The sequence below is a fragment of the Pinus tabuliformis genome, chromosome 1_1 (genome assembly GCF_031772625.1).
Source record: "Pinus tabuliformis cultivar Carrire ecotype Pingquan chromosome 1_1, CPIR1, whole genome shotgun sequence".
Taxonomy (NCBI): Eukaryota; Viridiplantae; Streptophyta; class Pinopsida; order Pinales; family Pinaceae; genus Pinus; species Pinus tabuliformis.
This window is the reverse complement of record NC_142297.1, coordinates 783,577,564-783,598,746: the sequence shown is the minus strand read 5'-3', so window position 1 is coordinate 783,598,746 and position 21,183 is coordinate 783,577,564. Positions and strand designations below refer to the sequence as shown.

The following is a 21,183-nucleotide window of genomic DNA, read 5'->3' as shown; positions in this document are numbered from 1 at the left end:
ATTAGCCAATGAGACATTATGAGATTGCAAATGTTCTTAGCCAATATTTCTCAACAATTAGCCTCTTCAATGTTAACAAGACAATTTTGACGAGATATGCAATTAGACAAGTGATGTATCTTAAACCATTCAACAAGATACCATTCAAGATTTAAAGTGCTTTTAGAGAATGAGCTTATTAGTGTAGAATTAGGATTATGGAACTTCACAAGACAACCAACATTAGATACTTCTTCAAAAGCAACAAAATATAAACACCACCTCCCACAATGAGCAATTAGAGCATGAGCAGTGAAAGCCTTATGTCCCAATGATATCAAGTGACAATTAATGAGCAATTAGGACAGCAGTAAGACAACCTATGACAACAGTGAGCTAACAGTGAGTAAATTTATGCCAAATATGTCAAACTTTCTCAAATTATGTGACCTTGAGAGCACTTTAAATGTGGACGCAAAACACTTATATCCCTGTTAATATCAGACCTCAACAAGCTTACAACAGTCAGCAAATTTTCTTGAAACAAGCTACATAAATGAAAACCCAATTCATGCAATGATTTACCAATGAGTTAGAGTATTTGTGAACTGAGTTTGTGTCATTTAGATGAGCTGGATATCACTGTTAGAACAAGATTAGACTGCTGTAGGCAAACAGTGAGATGAGTAAGGCTTTGAGAGGCAAACCAATGGCCCTACGCCCAGTAGAAAATTTGTCCTTTTGCCCAACACTTTGCCAATGAAAGAGGTGTCTGCAACCACCAAAATTATGCCCAACACTGCTGCAAGACACTAAATAATTAGCGCAGAAATCAAGTATTCACCAACAGAGAGGGAATGAGATGAGGTGAGGCCAAACTAAGGCTCAAAGAGGAAACACTAGGCTAGAGGAAGGGACACAAAAAGGGACAAATGCCTATATAGGCCTGCATTGAGGGGAAGGAGACCCTAGAGGCCTGCGGCAAGGCCTCCAAGGCAGGCTGAGAGCTAGAAGAAGGTTTCTGTGAGGCAGCAGAGAAGGAAAAGGGTAAGGAGAGGAAGAAAAAGGGCCGAAAGGGAAGAGAGAGGGGGAATAGAAGGCAGGCGAAGTCCTAGAAGTCTTGCGGCAGGACTAAGGGAGAGAAATAGGGGGGCAGCGGAGGATCCCGAAGGGATAGGGAGTCCCACAGCAGGACTAAGGGAGAGAAATAGGGGGCAGCGGAGGATCCCGAAGGGATAGGGAGTCCCATAGGGCCTGCGGCCAGGCTTTAGAGGCTTAAAATGGCCCACAGCAAACCCCAAAGGGTTTCCGTCCAGCTCTTGGAGGAGGCTGAGGCCTCTAAGCCTCACGACATAGCTAAACAAGGATGGTTGTGGCCCTTAAGGCATACAACTAGACTAAACACAACAATGGCCAAGGCCTGAGGGTAAACGCTGGGATTGGAGCCCCTAAAAAAATTGAAACCTCTGCCAAATATTATGAATTTGCTTCAGATCTTCAATGTTGCTCAATTTCACTGCAAAATTCCTTGATGTTGGCCCTGCAAAAAATTGGGAGACTAGATCTTATCCTCAAGGGCCTAGATTTAGCTCAAACGCCAACAAATCTTCTTCAAATGGGTTGGATCTCACATGCACAAATGAAAAATAAAATACCCAAAACCGCAATATATACAAAATTTGAAAAATAAACGCCAAACCCCAGTTGCTGCAAAACAAGGGTTAAAAAAATTTATTTACAAATTTATTTTACAAAATATATTTACAAATATACAATTATACAATGTTTGAAATAATTTTTGAAAAATAATTCTTATAACATTGACAATGGCTTGATGTATTTCGAAAGATAGATATTAACGACAGCCTTAATGAAGTAAGAAAATGACATAAATTTGTCAGAATCCAACAAGGCCAGCCTATTCCTGCAGTCTGTGAACTTGGAGCCCAATGGCCGAGGAACCTGCAAACTCTATATATTTCTTCAAAAAAACTTGTTAGACACATGGTGAATCAGATCACCTAAGATATACCCATATTCTACCAATATAATGTTCTTATCACCATCTATTGAATAAACAAGTTTGTAAAATTTTGAGCACAATATAGGAAGACACATACCTAACACATACCATGGATCAATGAGAAAAATACACCATTAACTGTACCCCAATGTTTTTTATTATGAATTTCAAACATTCCCAACAGAATAGTGGCTTCACACCAGCGTTTTACAAAATTACATTAGCCAAAGATATCGAATAGAAGCAAAATGCTTTCTATTTATAGGGAAAATCCCTCCAATTGGGAAAATAACGGCTAGTTGACTTGATGCTTGTCAAAATAATCTCTATTGTTGATAAAGACTTGATCAACTTTTAGTCTCTCTCGTCGAAAATATTTATTTTTGAGGAATTTTCGAATTTTTCATAAAAACCATTTTTTATTAATCCAAAAATAATTGTTTTGGATTAATTTCCTCAAACATTTGACTTTGACTTAATGACCAAGGTCCAAGGGCTTACTTTTTCTTAAAAAATCCATTTCTGCCTTGGCGGGGGGACCTTCAAACTTTGACTTCTTCATGACCCACGAAATTTTTGGTCATTTTCCACTTGGCTTAGGATTTAATTTTGTTTTTGCCAGAAAAATTAATTAATTCATTCTTAATTATTTTTCCACCTTCAAATACTTTATCCATGGTGTCTGATTGCGATGGACCATGTGCTAAAATATTTTTATATCAGATAATTACAAATTCAACCCTCAAAGGGAGAATGCCTGTTTGTTATAGACCCTCATAATGTTTATCCAATTCTGTGACACAATATGATCTAGTAGACCAAGTGATCTGTAATAAAATAATTTAGCTTAATAGCTTAAAATTTCCAAATCACTTTTACAATCGACTCGACTAAAAACACTAGGACTCATCTAAGACTCTATCAATAAATTCGACCCTAGCTTTGGGGTTTAAGTTGGAGGGAAAAACTCTACTGATTATCCATGTTTAGAAACACACATAAGTTAGTGAGACGAAAAACCTCCTAGGATGTAATTTGTCGCTAAAATCATAGGCTTACCTAGGTTGTTACATAATTAAACGATCGTACTAGCATTATTTACATTACAATTTGGAAAAATTGGTTTTACAGTAACATGATAATCGTGTGGCTGATGATTTTGAACTTTGAAAAATTTGGTACAACTGCTTCCATGGACTTTGACAAAATAGGTGCAATACCTCCCAAGCTACACAAATCAACACTAGCAACACCAACTTAAACTCCATTCAAAGCAAGCATTCATTAAAGACTAAGATAATATAACCATTCATTAAAGACCAAATTTGTATCTTAAGGGCATATTAATATTTCAACCTGAGATCACCTTCCAGTATATAAGTAGACCAAGTTTCGTAAAGGTGTTCTCTACCTTGGTAGGGGTGGCTAATAGTCAACCATATTAGGTTCTTCTAGTCACCAAGGGGAGTTGGCATTTCCAAGGTTAACCTTTCAATCAATAGGTATTGGTGTAATTGAGTGGCAGTGGAGGGGAAAAGCTTCATGGCCAAGTGCCATGGTCAAGGGGACTAGCTAACGGGAGTCCACATCTTGAGTCTATAGATGTAATGGCCAAGTGCCATGGTCAAGGGGACTAGCTAATGGGAGTCCACATCTTGAGTGTATAGATGTAATGGAGGTAGGAATCATGGAGGCATAAGTTACCCTGCTTGGCCTACTTTTTCTAACCTTATAGTGTGCCTTTTACTTCTTCATAATAATGCTTTTTATTATGAGTGCATAGCTAAAGGATTAGATCTTGTTTTTTGTGATATAGCATTTAATTTAACCTCTTAAAATGAGGTAGTTTATTGCTCATTAGGGTTGGGACATGCAAGGGTTCCTTTTAATGAGGAGGAGCATCAATTGCATAGGAGCCGAGTGATGGCTAATGAGGAGGGTAGAGCTCATGCTATGGCGTTGCCCATTTGCCCATGCGCTCTCTTATCTCCCAACCATATTTCTCATTTTGATTTTCTTTTTCTTTCATTGTGTCCAAAATTTTGCTTTTCATTCTTTTAGGTACATCAACCTCTAGGGCAATGTTTCCTGGTCCTAATTAAGGATGTGGATAAGAGGGTTCCAAATCCTAATGAACCAATGACAAGTTAGACCAAAAGAATGGAGACGGTATAATATGACATGGAAAGTGTTAGGTAGGGTGTAAAGGAGAATGGACACACTATTTCAATCTTTGTTTTCTAAATAGTGCTTCTCCTATAACCCTAAGGCCTCAAGTGAAGGTCCCATGAGATTAGGGCCAAGGATTAACCCCTTGGTAATGTGAGAGAACAAATTCATAGTCAAGTTTGGTTAATTTTCTAGATTGCCACTTTATCCATATTAAATGACCAAAACATCAAGTGTAAGCACTTGATTGCAAAATGATCAAAGTACCTATAGAGTAGCATCACACCTGTTGATTTGGGGTAGCATCGGATGTGCTCTAAGCCTCAAATTTTGTAGGGAGGCTTGGGCACATGTATTCCAAAGTACCCAAAAAGCGTTTTGGGAAATTCCACCCAGAGGTGATTTTATTAAAATATTTAATATTTTTAATGGGGTTCCTAAGTCTAAACTTAGGAAAAGTAACATATTAATGGGTATTAATCTAATCAGGGGTGGAACGTCTAGAAAAAGCCATGGATCAAGTCAAATCGATTTGAGCTTTTGATTATGTTTTAATCTAGGTTGTTGATAGCTCAACATGAAGATATAAGAGACTTGAGGGTTAGTTGGAAGACACATCAGGCAGATACTTAGTTGCCCAAGAGAAATCGATTTTCTCACTGGTCGAAGTTCGACAACAGAAAATTGATTCAGAGGGAGAGTTGAAGGTGGAGGAGAGACAGAGAGGGTTCAACATCAGTCAAGGAGTCATGGACGTAGACACAGAGCAACATAAGGAACAACCCTGGGTAGATTGATGTTGGGAGAGGCAGCGCTGACTTGTGTGATGCAGGCATTGCGCAAGCCAGTCTAGAGGTTAGAGAAATTGACGTTGGGCAAGCCAGAGAGACGCAAAGGGTCAAGGAACTTCTCTCTCGGGTCAGACACTTGTTCAAGAATGTCTGTAAATATTTCTTAGTTCTATACTGCTGGGTGAAATTTTGTACATGTTGATTTTTGTTGAAGAATAATAAAGCCCTCATCTGTTGCACCAGTTTTCACGCATTGGGTTTTTCCAGGGACAATTGTCCAAAAATAACTGTGTTATTGTGTTTGTATATGTGCCAGCATTTTACTTTCATTTAATTTTTGCAATGTATTAATTGTGAAGGTTGCAGTAGAATACACTTCAATATCTGTAGTAAGAATACAATAGATAACTTATCTCTGAAGTAATAAGTAGAAGAAGTCATATTAATCATTGCATTAGGATTTCCATTTTAGAAATTTTGACATGGTATCAGAGCCACAGGGAAGCAAAAGAGAAGCCGGAAGATCCAAAGGAATTTGAAATCCCTACTAGAGCAGAAATTTGAATCTCCTAGAGGGTTGAGCAGTTCAAACCAAAGATAATGGATTTTGTGGGAAAACTCTCTTTGAGTGAGCTGATAGAGAGGTAAGCCTTTTCCAGTCGAAATTTATTAGTGGTAGAAGGAACAACGCAACAGAAGACTCAACAAGGAAGAGACGGTTTTTCCTACAACAATTGCTGAGATAGGTTAGCGTCAGAATTTGGACAATATGGATACTCAAAATATCCAAGGCTTGTGTACCAGATTAGATGAAGAAATCGCGTGCTTAGGTAATTCGACATCAACAGAAGTTTGGTACGTTGATAGTGGGGCTTTAGCTCATATGACTGGAGTACGAGAACATTTCTCTAGCTATCATGAAGTACGGATGGACTTCCAAATAACTATGGGAAACAAAACGAAGTGTACCTCCGTAGGGGACACCATAGCTTTTTAGACGGAAGCAGGGACCGACATCCGAGCCACAAATGTTCTGCATGTGCCAGGATTAGGGATGAATCTAATTTCAGTGTCCCAGTTACAGGACAAGGGATATGATGTATACTTCATCGGGAAGAAAGTATACGCTAATCATCTAGGCTGAAAGAGGAAAAAGCAAATTGGGGTTCGAAGCAACAAGTTGTATAGGTTGCAGCTTGAATCGCCAATGGCATTGATAGGCATCAACTATAATGGTGAGAAGAAGCGAAATGAATTATGGCATAAGCGAATGGGGCACTTACACTGTGGAGAACTGAGGATGCTCAGAGAGACTGTTACAGGGGTACCAGTCTTAAGTAATGAACATGATGACTTATGCAGAGGATGTGTACTAGGAAAGTACGCTAAAGAAGCTTTTCCTAGAAGTAACAATAGGGAAAAGGATGTATTAGGAATCTAGGATTAATACACTCAGATATCTGTGGTCCTATGTCCACAAGGGCTCTTAATGGTGGCGAATACTTTGTCACTTTTATCGATGATCACTCCAGAAAAACTTGGATCTATTTCTTAAAGACCAAGGATGAGGTCTTTGATCGTTTCTGAGAGTTCAATGCTCTTGTTGAAATTATGACAGGGAAAAAGATAAAGGTATTGTGTTCAAATAACAATGGAGAATATATACACAAGGATTTCACAGATTTCAGCGTAAAGGAGGGCATCAAAAGACAGTGGACAGGTCCATATAATCCGGAGTAGAATGTTGTGGGAAAACGAAAGAACTGAACTATTGTTGGGGCAACCAAAGCTATGTTGTATGATTAGGATCTACCTAAGTGTCTATGGGCAGAAGCTTGCAACACGAAAATATATATTCGTAATAGAACTCCTCATAAAGCATTGGGGAAGAGAATGCCCGAAGGAGTATTCATAGGGAAGAAGCCGGAATTCAGTCATCTCAGGATATTCGGAAGCATGACTTATTGCCACATATCAGACGAGAAGCGTAGCAAATTGGATCAAATTGTAGAGAAGGGGTATCTTGTGGGATACAACGAGATCTCAAAGGCACATAGAATCTACATTCCGGGCACTAGGAAGATTGTAGTAAGATGAGATGCAAAGTTCATGGAAGATAGAGCTTTTAGGAAATCTCGTGAAATGCCTGCAGAAGATCAGTCAGGAGATGTTACGTTAGTCCAAGAGCAGCAAGGGGGGTTAGAAGGATAGGAAGGAGAGCATACATCTGGGACAAGTACAGTGACTAGTACTAGTATTTCCTTAGAGGGAGGAAATGGAGAGGCTTCTCAAAAGATGAAACAACAAAGTGAGGAGGAAGAATTGGTTGAACCTCCCACCACCAGTGGTAGAATGAGTAGAGAAGTGAGGCAGACACTAAGGGATGCAAAGGAGTTTGTTGGAGCTCCTAAAGTCGAGAAAAGGCAACGCAGACAACTAGATAGATACCAAGCATTGGTAGCTCAGGTTGGAGAACCCTCTGGCTTTCAGGAAGTTGTTCAACACCAAGTGTGGGTGGATGCCATGGTGGAAGAGTACAACTCCATCATGACGAATGATGTCTGGGAAGTAGTACCTAGATCGGAAAATAGATCTGTTGTAGGATCGCGATGGATCTACAAGATCAAGTATGCTGCAGACGAGAACATAGAGAAGTACAAGGCAAGGTTCGTGGCAAAGGGGTATGCTCAGAAAGAAGGAATAGAATATGAAGAGACCTTTGCCCCAGTTGCTTGTTACACCTCTATCAGATCTGTTATATCCCTAGCAGCTCAAATGGGATGAGAGATTCACCAGATGGACGTCAAGACAAAATTCTTGAACGGGGTGATAGAAGAAGAGGTGTATATAGAACAACCCGAAGGCTTCGAAACTCATAAGAAGAAGTCTCATGTTTGCAGGTTGAAGAAAGCCCGATATGGGCTCAAGTAGGCACCTAGAGCATGATATGGTCGAATTGATAGTTACTTGCAGCAGTTGGGATTTGTCAAGAGTGATGCTGATCAAAATCTCTACTATTTACTCGTAGAGAATGAGCCACTTATTTTGGTACTATATGTAGATGACCTGTTTCTAACTGGATCATCTAGGCTCATCTAGGACTGCAAGAAGAATCTTGAAGTCGAATTCGACATGAAGGACATGGGATTGATGCATCATTTTCTGGGCTTGGAAGTTTGGCAGAAGAATGGGGAGATCTTCCTTGGTCAAGGAAGATATGCTACAAAGATTCTGAAGAGATTTAGAATGCAGGATTGCCGACCCATGGCTATTCCTATGATCACCATTTGGAAGAAAATAGATGCATCAGAGGATAACTAAGTAGATCCCACCTTGTACAGGCAACTTATTGGGTCACTTATGTATCCGGTCAACTCTAGGCCAAACATTTGTTTTGCGTTTAACACTCAGTCAGTTCATGGTGGAACCAAAAAGAGTGCATTGGGCAACAACTAGACACATACTTAGGTATGTATGAGGAACAGTTAGATATGGGTTGAAGTACTCGAGAGGAGAGGACGTAAGTTTGAATGGGTTGATCAATGCAGATTGGACAGGTAATTTAGTAGACCAAAAAAGTACCTCTGGGTATTGCTTCAGTTTGGATCAGGGATGATATCATGGTGCAATAGGAAGCAGAAATCGGTAGCACTAAGTTCAACAGAAGCAAAATATATGGCAGCCAACACAGCTACATGCGAAGCCATATGGTTTAGAAAATTGCTTGTGAGCCTATTTAGGAAAAGGATGGAGGTGGCCAAGGTTTACTACGATAATCAGAGTTGCATTAAGCTCTTTGAGAATCCAGTATTTCATGATCAGTCGAAACATATAGATATTCATTGTCACTTTATCAGAGATTGTGTTCAGCGTGGGGCAATACAACTATAGTATGTTCCCACAAGAGAGAAGGTTGCTGATATACTCACAAAGGCTCTCGGAAGAGCTAAGTTTACTCAGTTCAGAGAGAAGTTGGGTATGATTGAAAATTCGTTTTAGTAGCAGGAGCAGGATGTAGTGCAGATGTAGTGTTGGGTGGCAGAACCAACAACAACACAGATCCAGAGGGAGTTGCAGTACAAATGTAGCATTAACAGTAGCAGTGTCAAAGGCAACAATATAGTAGCAGCAACAACAACGCAGTAGTTGATGGACAACATGTCAGGCATCAACAACGCAGAGACGATGCTTTAGAGTCAAAGCAGTGTGCCGAGAGGCAATATATTGCTAGAGCACATTCCTCGCTAAGAGGGATTGCTGATTTGGGGTAGCATTAGATGTGCTCTAAACCTTAAATTTTGCAGGGAGGCTTGGGTACAAGTATTCCAAAGAACCCAGAAAGTGTTTTTGGAAATTCCACCAAAAGGTGATTTTATTAAAATAATTAATATTTTTAATGGGGTTCCTAAATCTAAATTTAGGAAAATTAAAATATTAATGGGTATTAATCTAGTCAGGGGTGAAACTTCTAGAAAAAGTTGTGGATCAAGTCAAAACGATCTGAGCCTTTGATTATGTTTTAATCTAGGCCGTTGATTGCTCAACAGGAAGATGTAAGAAGAGACTTGAGGGTCACTTGGAAGACACACTAGGTAGATACTCAGTTGCCCAAGAGAAATTGATTTTCTCACTGGTCAAAGTTCGGCAAGAGAAAATCGATTTAGAGGGAGAGTTGCAGGTGGAGGAGAGACAAAGAGGGTTCAACATCAGTCAGGGAGATAGGGACGAAGACACAGAGCAGCAGAAGGAACAGTGCTGGGCAGATTGACGCTGGGAGAGGCAACGCTGGGAGAGGCAACGCTGGACTGTGTGATGCAAGCACTGCGTAGGCTAGTCCAGAGGTTAGAGAAATTGACGCTGGGCAAGCCAGAGAGACACAAAGGGTCAAGGAACTTCTCTCTCGGGTCAGACACTTGTTCATGAACGTCTGTAAATATTTCTCAGTTCGATACTGCTGGGTGAAATTTTGTACATGTTGATTTTTGTTGAAGAATAATAAAGCCCTCATCTGCTGCAACGGTTTTACCGCATTGGGTTTTTCCGTGGACAAATGTCCAAAAATAACTGTGTTGTTGTATTTGTATATGTCCCGACATTTTACTTTCATTTAATTTCTGCAATGCATTAATTGTGAAGGCTGCAGTAGAATACACTTCAATATCTGCTGTAAGAATACAGTAGATAACTTATCTCTGAAGTAATAAGTAGAAGAAGTCATATTAATCACTGCATTAGGATTTCCATTTTAGAAATTTTCACACCACCTTCATTTAGGAGGAATGTTGGATGGTGAGAGGTGCATGGCTAATGCAGATCGCATATCTTCATTAAGAAGTGAGTGTCAAGTGCTGCTGGCTGGCTAGTTGTCAAATGTTGGAGAAAAGTTGTTTCCTATGGGGTTACCGATTTTGGTGGGCAACAGATAGCACATAAGTTTTTTCAAAACATTGATTAATAAAAGGTTAAAAACCTCATGCAAGTAGATTCCAAGAAAACTTGAACATATTATCGGCAGAGATGAGCAACCTTAACAAAAAAAGTAACTGTAAAATCATGTTTTTTTATGCCACTGATAGAAATCTATGTAAAGCACTAGCACAAATAATGCAATGAATAGCACCTTCATCTATCACTCTGAGTGAGACACCATTGATGATAGCTATAGTTTTATTGATGGCAGACTGGTGCAGAACCTGATGGTTGTCAACTACAGCATTAATGCAGTGTACTTGACCAACATCTTCAACTTGGTGACGACAGACTGGTGCAGAACCTGATGGTTGTCAATTGCAGCATTAATGCAGTGTACTTGACTGGCATTTCCAACTCTTGCCTTTCTCTGTCATGAAAGCTCAGGCTGCCTTACAGGGCTGTCTTGTATTCATTTTTCATTTGATTTCATCTAGGGGTGGGTTTTTAACCCCATTCTTTTGCTTGGCTATTATTACGTGTAGTTACTAGTCATTTTGACCTATTTTAGTCTTTAATGGACATTAATGAAATTTAAATTTAAATTTTCAACTTTGACTTTGAAGCTCTAATCAGTGTTATTGGAACTGGACTGGTCATCAAGCAAGTCGACCCCAAAACCAAGAAATACCAGAATTGGTTTGAGACCAGATGAAAACAGGGAAAAGAATGGGTAGACCAAAAACTACATAAATATGCAAATTTTGGAAACAAACATACACACACACACAAATATGCAAAATGCCTTATATATATAGAAAGTTATATATGCTTAAAACTAAAATAGCAGCAAATGCAATCCATCTCTGAACCAAAATTACATCAACAAAGAAGCTCTAAATGGCTTCTAAAGTCCAAAAAAGTCATGCTACAACAAATACTTACAAATCATCAAAATCATTGCCTATATTGGGATCCTTGTCATCAATATCACCTTCGAAGCATTACAATAAGATAGAAAAAGCTTAACATGTCAAATCGAGATTTTGTTTGAGTGATGATTACATTTTGACTGGGGTCATGACAAAGGAGTTCAACAGTCAAGGCCTCCAATATCGAGGTACATAGAGGGCTTGGTGCTCTTGATTAAATGCTAGTTCCACATGCTCATACATGACAGAATCCAATGAAAATGTTGCAATCCTCCCATCATGAAATCCCAAAAATTATTAAGTCTGTTGGATTTTGAGTGGGATCTAACATTCTTCCTTCTCCATTTGAAATCCAATGAAATTGGAACCACTCTCAGACATTTGGAAACAATTAATGATCATGCTAAATTTAAATTAGGAGAATAACTTCAAGAATATAACATTATGATTAATTACGTAGCATATTAGGGCCCTATGGTTGAATATTAGTCTCTCCCACTCATAAATTATTGTTTTTTTCATTACCATTAATTACATAGCATTATGAGGGCACCATGGTTGAATGTTAGGCTGCCCCACTCAGAAAGTTCTGTGTTTTCTTAATTCTGCTTTCTGAGGGTACTTAGTTGCATTGTACACCAGTTGGGTCAGTTAGTCCAACTGGTTCCAGTCCAGTGCTGATAACACCTCTTCTAATAACACTAGTTTAATTGGCCCAAGTACTACCAGTACTCATTCTTTGGGTACACATAGGGTAGTTCTGTTTTGTACTGATTTACACTTCTTTAAAACAAAAAGGTAACCATTTATTTTTATTAAGAAGTCTTTAAAACAAAAAATCAAGATAAGGAGAAGATTCCAATAAAAAATTGATTTTCCCCAGTAGTTTTTCTTCAGTTTGAATTGACAATGCAGATTATGCTGTGCTGACAATTATATTTGTAAACTATTGATAGGAAGCCAAGCAGGCACTGGATTTGATGCGGCGGTGGGCACCTATTGACACTGCAGATGCATTGGAGCTATTGTCTCCTTTATTCAAGAGCGAAGAGGTTAGTATAATTTTGAGAATTTTATCTGACCGTTAAGCTGAATATATTCTGTCTATGTAAGTAATGAAGGACGAGGACAATACCAAGAAATATTGGTTATAAGGTTTTATATTGCTGAATTCAGTTTAGAAATAAGTTGTTTTTGCATTCACCTTTAATGTGGTTCAAAATTTTTGAAGTGTATATATATAATTATTTGTTTGTTCTTTAACAGGTGCGTGCATATGCAGTAAATGTCCTTGAACGAGCAGAGGATGAAGAACTGCAGTGCTACTTGCTTCAGCTTGTGCAGGCCCTCCGATTTGAGCGTTCTGAGAAATCGCGACTTGCCCTTTTTCTTGTTCAGCGATGTACGCAAATGCTTAAGCTTTTTGCTACCATATTACATGATTTTTCTTGTTTGAAACACTGGAAGATCAATATTACTTTAAAATTAGAGAATGTGCAAGTCAAAATTTTATCAGAAAAAATCAGTCCTATGCTTGTAACATATGGTTGTTAGAGCTTTTTAATCTTGCATAATATTTGTATTGAGTACATAATAGATTTATATGGTCTTTGTAAAAACAAAAATGTTTCCTTTTATAATCAACAGCAAACGTGTTGAAAACTAAATTTTTAAATTAGCCATGTGTGGTACTTGATCAATGGTTCATTGATTGGTAGCTGCATCGGTTTTTTATTCCCCAAGAGGTAACTACCATAGAGGCACACACACAAGGGTGTGTTGTTGCCATTTCATGATCTTTCTTGCTCAAACTTTCCAGACTGAGACATGTCTCTCATTTTTACCTTTAAACACATTGTGCTAGCTTAGCTGTCATATAGTAGATGGTCCACACTCATCTCTCAGATTGACAGATGCACTTATGGTGTTGGAAAATCAAGAATCTTGTATATTATGTTTGACTTTCCTTACTTGATAATTACTTGTGATGTTAGTTGGCCTTTATTACTTTTATTTTCATCAAGCAATTACCAAAAACAATGAAGATCACAAAGAGACAAAGTGCACAAGATATAGGCTTCAAGCGAGGGGGAAACCCCTCCAAAGGGAAAACCCAAAAATAATACTTTTCTTTTTATAGAATCTGTTCAAGATGAGACACCCAAGACCAAAGCCAAAATTCATCCCAAGCACCAAACCAACCCACCAACAATATCTCTTCAAACAAACCAGGTCCTTCCGAAGATAGTGAAGATCAAAGCAGCTTCACTTCAGAATTTCGGCCCTGCATCAAGATCTGCAACAAGGTCGGCATCTTCGACCTACGATTTCAGCCCCTGCAATTTGCAATTTCGCACGGAAACCCTAGACAGCTTCACACATATGGACAGAAAAATATGTTTTTCCCAAGAGACCTGTCTTCTTCGACTTCTTCCTCTTCTTCTTGCCTTTTTCGCTCTTCCTTCTCCTTTGCTATTGCAGATTGAAATTGCTCTCGAGAGTGATCCAAATGAGTTGAAGCCCTTCTTATTTATAGCCTTTTGGAGAGGTCAAATAAGCCTCTTTAGGCCGACTTGTCCTTGTTGGGTCCAACTTGGTCTTGGAGGATAATTTTGCTTTCTTGACTCAAAAACAATTATTTTTCTTTTGTTACAATGAGTCCAAATGGGAGTATAATACATGACAAAAATTCTTCTTTGACCTAGAAAGTCCTAGAAGCATGAAGAACATGCTTTGACCTAGACTTGAGCATGAAACCCATGCTTTTACAAATAATATTTCTTTTCCTTTACCTTTTTCTTTTTATATACAAAATATACAATGTCATGTTTACAAAGGTCATTATGAAGACCAAAACTAGTTACATTCTCCAACACTCCCTCTTAACTAGGGAGGTATTCATAATCCCATCATGAAGTACAAGGAATCTCAAACTTGAAGTATTCTCATAAGAAGAGTTGGATTGATAAGCCATCTTTTAAGCATCTATATTACAACCAACATTGTCAACAAGGCCTTAACTTGACAAGCTCAACTTATATGAGAGCATCATGTTGGAAGCTTTACATGAGATACCACACTACCTCTAAAGGCACATACCCAATCTGGATGTTCACCAAGTATGTCCTTTTAGGACTATTCTTATCTTGGATTATCAATCCTCAAAGAATATCAGTCCTCTTTGACTACCTTATCTTGGATGCCTACCTCATACTTAAAGAGTATCGATCTATAGGTTCACTTCTATTTTGTATTTTGTGATTCTCAGGAAGTTCGAATGTCAAATGCTTATCCATTCCCTCGGACCCCATTCTTTCTTTATGTCTTTCACTAAGACTTACGGCTGTTAGTCCTGGTCTAGTGCATGACACATAAAGAGAAGAATATACTGTTCATTATCCCTCCCCCTCAATGAGAGAATAGATATCCACCAAACCAAGCTTACCTTTCATGTACTTAAGTTTCTTGTTTGGTAATTCCTTCATCAGAATATCAACTACTTGTTCATTTCTAGGAATATAGTGTAGCTTCACGACCCCATCTTGTACTAGACTTTTGATGTAGTTTGGTATTGATCTGAAAATGAGATCTAAGACAATTAATAAGGTATTACAGACTCATGTGCATGGATGTGCCTATGTTATTGTGTGCAATGGATTGATCAGATTGCGAAATACATAGACTTTGAGGCAGTTAAAGACTATAATAGATAAACACATAAAAACACAACAGATTTAATAAGGAGTTCACCCAATACTTCTGGGCTACATCTCCTGGCTAGCCTTTAGTGGTGGCCTCTCTATTAAGTCTTCAAACAGAGTTTTACAATAGTGAGCTCAGTTTGAGCCTCACACACAACAAATGCAATTACAAGAGCTTCACTTGAATCCCTCAAGCTTCCTCTGAGTACACAGACTTCCTCACAGCTCTCAATCTCTGTCCTAACTCTGTCTCGCACTTGCTTGCAACACTGCCCTCCCTGTTTGCTCTCTGTCTGCGGCTTTTGAAGCCATTTTGGGCCGCCTATTCGTTTCATCTCCTCGTCCTTTAGTCTCTCGGGCCTCTGTCCACTCGAATCCCTCTTACAATGTTTTCCAAGTATGGCATAACGCCTGAAGGGGAGGTGGCCACCGATTCTGCAACGTAAGAGTGCCTGGGTCCTTTGAAATCCGTCGGATTCCCAAACGCGACCGTTTTTTTTTATCAACACAGAGAAATATGCATAAAACGGGGAAATTCCGCCAAAAACATGATATCTCGGACTTCAAAAGTCCTTTCATACACTTCATTCCCTTATTAGGTTCGCCCACAGGTCACTATCGCATATCGGGAGGGCCCATTCCTTTGTATTTTGGAAAAATATGTCAAACTGCGAAAATGCACTAAAACACTGTAAAATCCCGCATTTTGGACCTGAAATACTGTTCAATATTGTTAATAAACCCTTTCGGGTCAGTGACATCGCATCGACGATTTATTCAACGAAAATACGATTTACAAAGGAAAACTCAGTTTTCCGGACTTCAAAATATATGTAATGCCGCCTATTTTATTATCAGGTCCATAATATCGCTGCCATCACTGTCATCGGCCCTGCTCCTCTGCACAATTCTGATGCGATGCGGCAATGTGATATATCACAATTGCTTATCGCAATAACCCTCGGGCCGTTTGTAAGCGCTTCTGCAATCCCCCGATAGCGATCCTGTGATGTAATACGGGCCGTCAATCTGCGCGCTTGATCGATGGTCCATATTAACTCCGCCAATCTCCGTCGCCATATATATGTGTTAACCGCCGATATCGCTGTTCGCCATTGCAGTTCTTGAGTAGATCGCGCTTGATCGACGGTCCATATTAACTCCACCAATCGCCGTCGCCATATATATGTGTTAAGCGCTGATATCGCTGTTCGCCATCGCAGTTCTTGAGTAGATCCTGTCGATCTCTGCCGAAGGTTACCGCTGATTGCCATCCGCTAATCGGATCTGGGTCGTTGATCGGCCAGATTCGACGACTCTGATTTAACATTGTGTTAAAGCGCTGATGGCTCTGTTTACTCTGTTTTCACGGGTTTTGGGCCTCCCGACAGTGTTTTTCTTCATTTTGAAGGGTTTTCTCCGCCATGCTACGGGTAACCCTTTTGCGATAATTTCAATCTTTTAAAGGATTTTGGGCCTTGGGCATGATTTTAAAAGGGTTTATAAAGACTTAGAGAGTTCTCTCGGATCCATTTAGATCACGCCTTCCCACTGAAAAAGGCTTTTGGACCACCAAAAGTTGGTTTTCAAGCATCGCTTAAGTGAGGATACAACTGCCTCACTTGCCCAATCTCTATCCATTTTGCACTGCTGGGTTTTGAACCTTTGAGTCCAATCCTTAGGTACTCGATATCTCCTCTGCATGTAGTCCTCACCTTCCTCTCCAGAACTGTATCTTCCTGCAACTCATTGAGGTATTCAGGCAATAGATCATCAATGGAAGGCAATTGACTTTGCTCTTCAAGATCTTCAATTAATGAAGGTTCAAACAGTCTTAAATTTTCTGCATTTACTATTGAATAGATGTGCATGTATGCTGGCAGATCAAGGCGGAAAGTATTCTCACCAATTTTCTCAAGTACCTTAAAAGGCCCATACCTTATTGGCTTCAACTTCTTTCCTTCACCTTGCATTTTGTCCTTGCTGATATACAGCCAGACTTGGTTGCCAACTTGGAAGCTGTGCTCCACTCGGTGCTTATGATGCCTTGCCTTGTATTTGGCTTGGCTATTTTCCAGTTGTTCCTGCACTGCCTGGTGAATCTCTTGGATTTGTTCAATGAATCTCGTTGCTTTGTCCACATCATCGTGTCCAGCAACTGCTATGTCTTTTTCAAAGACAAAATCCAAGGGAGACCTTGGTGTAAAACCAAAACAGGTCTCAAAAGTAGATCTCTGGGTAGAAGAATGTTTAGCACGGTTGTAAGCATGTTGCACATAACATAAGTGTTCATCCCAAAGCTTGGGATGCTTGCTGCAATAACCCCTGAGCAACTAGATCACCTGTAGGGATATCTAGTGGTGTCTGATAAAGAGATGACCACTTTAGTACTAAATGCATTACGAGAGGAGTGGGGTAACTTTACTTCATGTGAAAATTTCTGAATCTACACATCAAAGATCCTACTGCAATCATTGGTTTATCATCTCCTACTTGTTATTGCATTCAACAAGTTGTTTAATATATAAACAGTGATGAAAAACACTACTGCAGACTACACTGGCATTCAGATCATAAACTGAAACAATATGAGACAAACACACCGGGGACACTGTTATTTTTGGACAACACGTACCTGGAAAAACCCAATATGGGAAAACCGGTGCAGTATATAGAGGGTTTGTATTATTAAGCAAGCAGAATCTAAGTACAACAGGTTGCTTTTCACACCGGCTAAACTTTCAGAGAAATATCGGTAGCAAGAAATACATATGAGGGTTTACCTCATTCTCTAAGTCACAACTAATCCACTGAATGGCTGACTCCGGTAAGCACTGCGAAAATCCCAGCACAATCTGTGTGGGCCAACGTCTTGCCTCTAGGAGACTACGTCACCTTTCAACTGGATCGATTTGCTCTCGGGAGCTTCAACTTCAGCCCTCCTGGCTCAGAATATTGAACTCCCAGCAAAATATCGAACTTTCGACGATTATCTTGCATTGCCACTGCAAGAACCCTCTTGGCCTACATCAGCTCTGCGTGAGCCCCTTCTTGGGCTGCGTAGGCCTCTGCGCTGCCTCTCTGAAGCTACTGTTGCCTCTCTGCCTGGTACTTGTTGGCTTAGAACTCCCTTCCGATCCAACTCTTTGCTACTACCCCTCTCACTGCAACTCAGATCACCTATTCAATTTTCTCAGCAAACTACGCCCCAAAAAATTCGAATTGACTGATCAATATGGTGTATCTCCAACTGACCCTCAAGCCTCCTCATATACTTTTCCTGTTGATGAATCAATGGCCAAGATTAAGTCCCTAATCAATGGCTAAGATTAAAACAGTCTTGATCCTCGTCACTTAGAAGTTTCTCACCCATTTTCTTATTAATACCCATTAATATTTTTATTTTCTTAAGTTTAGACTTAGGAACCCATTAAAAATATTAATTATTTTAATAACCCCTGATTCGAGTGGAATCTCTCCAAACGATTTCCGGGTCTTGGAGATCTCATATGTTCTAGCCCCTCAACAAATTTCGGAGCTAGAGCACATCCGATGCTACCCAAAATCAACACTTCAAGCATTTATGGGAAGGAAGAAGCTACTCCATTCCAGGATCTATGGTCACTATGCAAGATTGAAGAAAGCAGATTGAAGGCAAAGACTAATGTGGGATCAAATGAGCAAAATTAGGCATATGCTACATTGACAAAAAGAAAAGGTAAATTTGGAAAGTGTGGTCCTCAGAAAAAGAAGAACATGGCCAAGGTTCAATGCTATGGATGGCAAGAATATTGGCACTACAAGAGAGATTGTCCTAAGCTCAAGAAGGACAATAACATAAGAGGAAGAGAAGAAGCCAATATCACAGAAGAAATGGAAGAAGCCGAAAAGAAGAAATACAAGGAAGAGGAAGTAAAAGATCTCTACTATGATTGAGATAGTCTTCCTTACTTAGTTCATTTTAAGTTTTTCTGTTGTAAGGTATGGCCAACATGAGTCTATGAGGAGCATGATAGGATGCATCATGGCCTCATAGAAGCATTAAAAACAAGAGCTCGTGACATCATCATAGAGAAGCATGCACGGTAACTGGAATGAAAATATATGGCAATCACCTATGGAAGGATATAGCTCTTGGTAACCTCATTAGAAGTATAAGTGGAAGAAAAAGTCATCTCGTACAAAGTTCATCATACATCAGTCATAAGGAAACATTTGTTGAATAAGGATACTCAAGACCCTCTATTGGAATCTTCATTGGAAGATTCACCATTAAATGAATGGAAGGGTTTCATCAAGAATTCCAACTTGTAGGAATTCGTGGGATGGTGGTATGATGTCGAAAGAAGTAAAGCAGGTCAAGGAATTGAAGTTCTTTCAATCAAGGGAGTTGCTGAAGGAAGTCTAGATGACCTAAAGGAAAAATGAGGTATGTGTTCTTGTATTTGATAATCTAGAGTCATGTCATATGGTTGCAGGTAACATAGATGAATGCTCTATCTCGAGCATGAAGGAATCTCCTCCCTTGAAAGGATGCAGGAAGGCATGGGTCACACATTAACTGATGAAACCAACATAATATAACATCATATGAAATATGAGGTTGTTGACAATAATTGGAGGAACTATGATTGGAAATTCCTGGAGAGAAAAATGTGTGATGAAAGAAGGGAAGAGATCTTGGAATATGCAACTATGAAGAAGGGAATCAACATCCAAGAACTGAAAGATTTGACTATGATATATCCATGAAAGCTGTGAAGACTTTGATGAAGTCTGAAAAAGAAGGAGACCCTTGAAAATGTACATCATTTGGAGATGTGTCAATATGTATGCATGATGCTGATGCAAATTGGAAGATGTCATGATTAAAGATCATCACAAAAGTAATTTTAATTTAATATTCAATTCATATGATATCTGAATGGGCTTATGCAACGCTGCCAAGGGAAGAGTTGTGAATGTCTTCCACCACTGATGACCATATAGCAGGATGAAAGATCCTTAAGGAAACATGGCATGAAGAAGGCAGCATGGCATGAAGGAAGACCATATATGAACTAATGGATCACTTTCAAATGAAAGAATCAATGAGATGAACAACTCATGGATGAGAGTGATGGATGTTCTGGGCCCTACAAAGAAGTCCTTAAAGATGTAGACTCTATGACAAAGAAGAAATTCTTGACATCAAAGGAAGGAGTTCTACAAGCAGCTGGTTGCCCCATGATCTCCACTTGAAGAGCTGCTGAAAGCAAGTCCCTAGTCAAAAGGGAGCTTAGACAAGTTGTTGATTAAGAGGGAGCTTGGGTACACTACTTTTATGGAATGGGTTGGTCATCCCTAGTTAAGAGGGAGTGACAGATACGGTCCTCTACTTAATGTGTAATGCACTAGACCAGGACTAACAACTGTAATTCTTAGTGAAGGCCATGAAGAGAGATAGACACATCATTCTTGTCTTCACTTGGGAAGATAGAATGGAGGATTGGGTAAACATATGGCATTGAATACTCTTTGAGGATGAGTTAGGGCATCCAAGACAAGAGTAGTCGTAGAGGACTAATATTCTTTGAGAACTAGGAATCGAAGATAGGAATAAGTCCTAGTGGAACACACTTTGAAAACTTGGGTGGAGTATGTTCCAAGAAAGACAATGATGAGGGTGTATGTTCCAAGAGATATAGAGTTGTTAGTGGCCTTGCTCTGTGACAATGTTAATTCATATGATGCTAAATAGATGGGTTACCAATATAACTCATCTTATGAGAATTCTTCAGATTGAGAATATCCAAGTATCTTGTATGGATTATGAATACCTCCCTAGTTAAGAGGGAGTGTTGAAAAGTGTAACTAGGTTTGGTCTTCATAATGACATGTGTAATTATGATTTTATGTAATTGATGTAAAGAAGAAAATAAAATTATTTTTGTAGTTCTTGAATCATGGGTTTCATGATCAAGGAATTTTTTTTTAGTTAAGGCTCCCATTGTGAGCTTTTAGGATTAGTCATCATGTCATAAAGTCTATAGAGTTGATGTCAAAGATGAAAGACCCATTTGGGCATGTATTCTTTTGTAAAAGAAAAATTGTGAACCTTCCAAAATCATGTCACAAGGACACCTTGAAGTTGGCTTTAAGAGAATTCTAGAAAGGCATGTCGGCTTTGTCACTAGGAG

At 39.2% G+C, this 21,183-nt stretch overlaps 1 protein-coding gene across 1 annotated transcript in view; it reads left to right on the top strand.

Annotated features, from left to right (window-relative positions):
* Nucleotides 1-21,183, top strand: part of LOC149216329 (phosphatidylinositol 3-kinase, root isoform-like) — a 328,543-nt gene that overhangs the window by 228,850 nt on the left and 78,510 nt on the right. The window contains exons 9-10 of the mRNA XM_089389911.1: nt 12,260-12,355; nt 12,570-12,705. Coding sequence (XP_089246037.1) covers nt 12,260-12,355; nt 12,570-12,705 — 232 coding nt within the window. The remainder of the gene's footprint in view (nt 1-12,259; nt 12,356-12,569; nt 12,706-21,183) is intronic.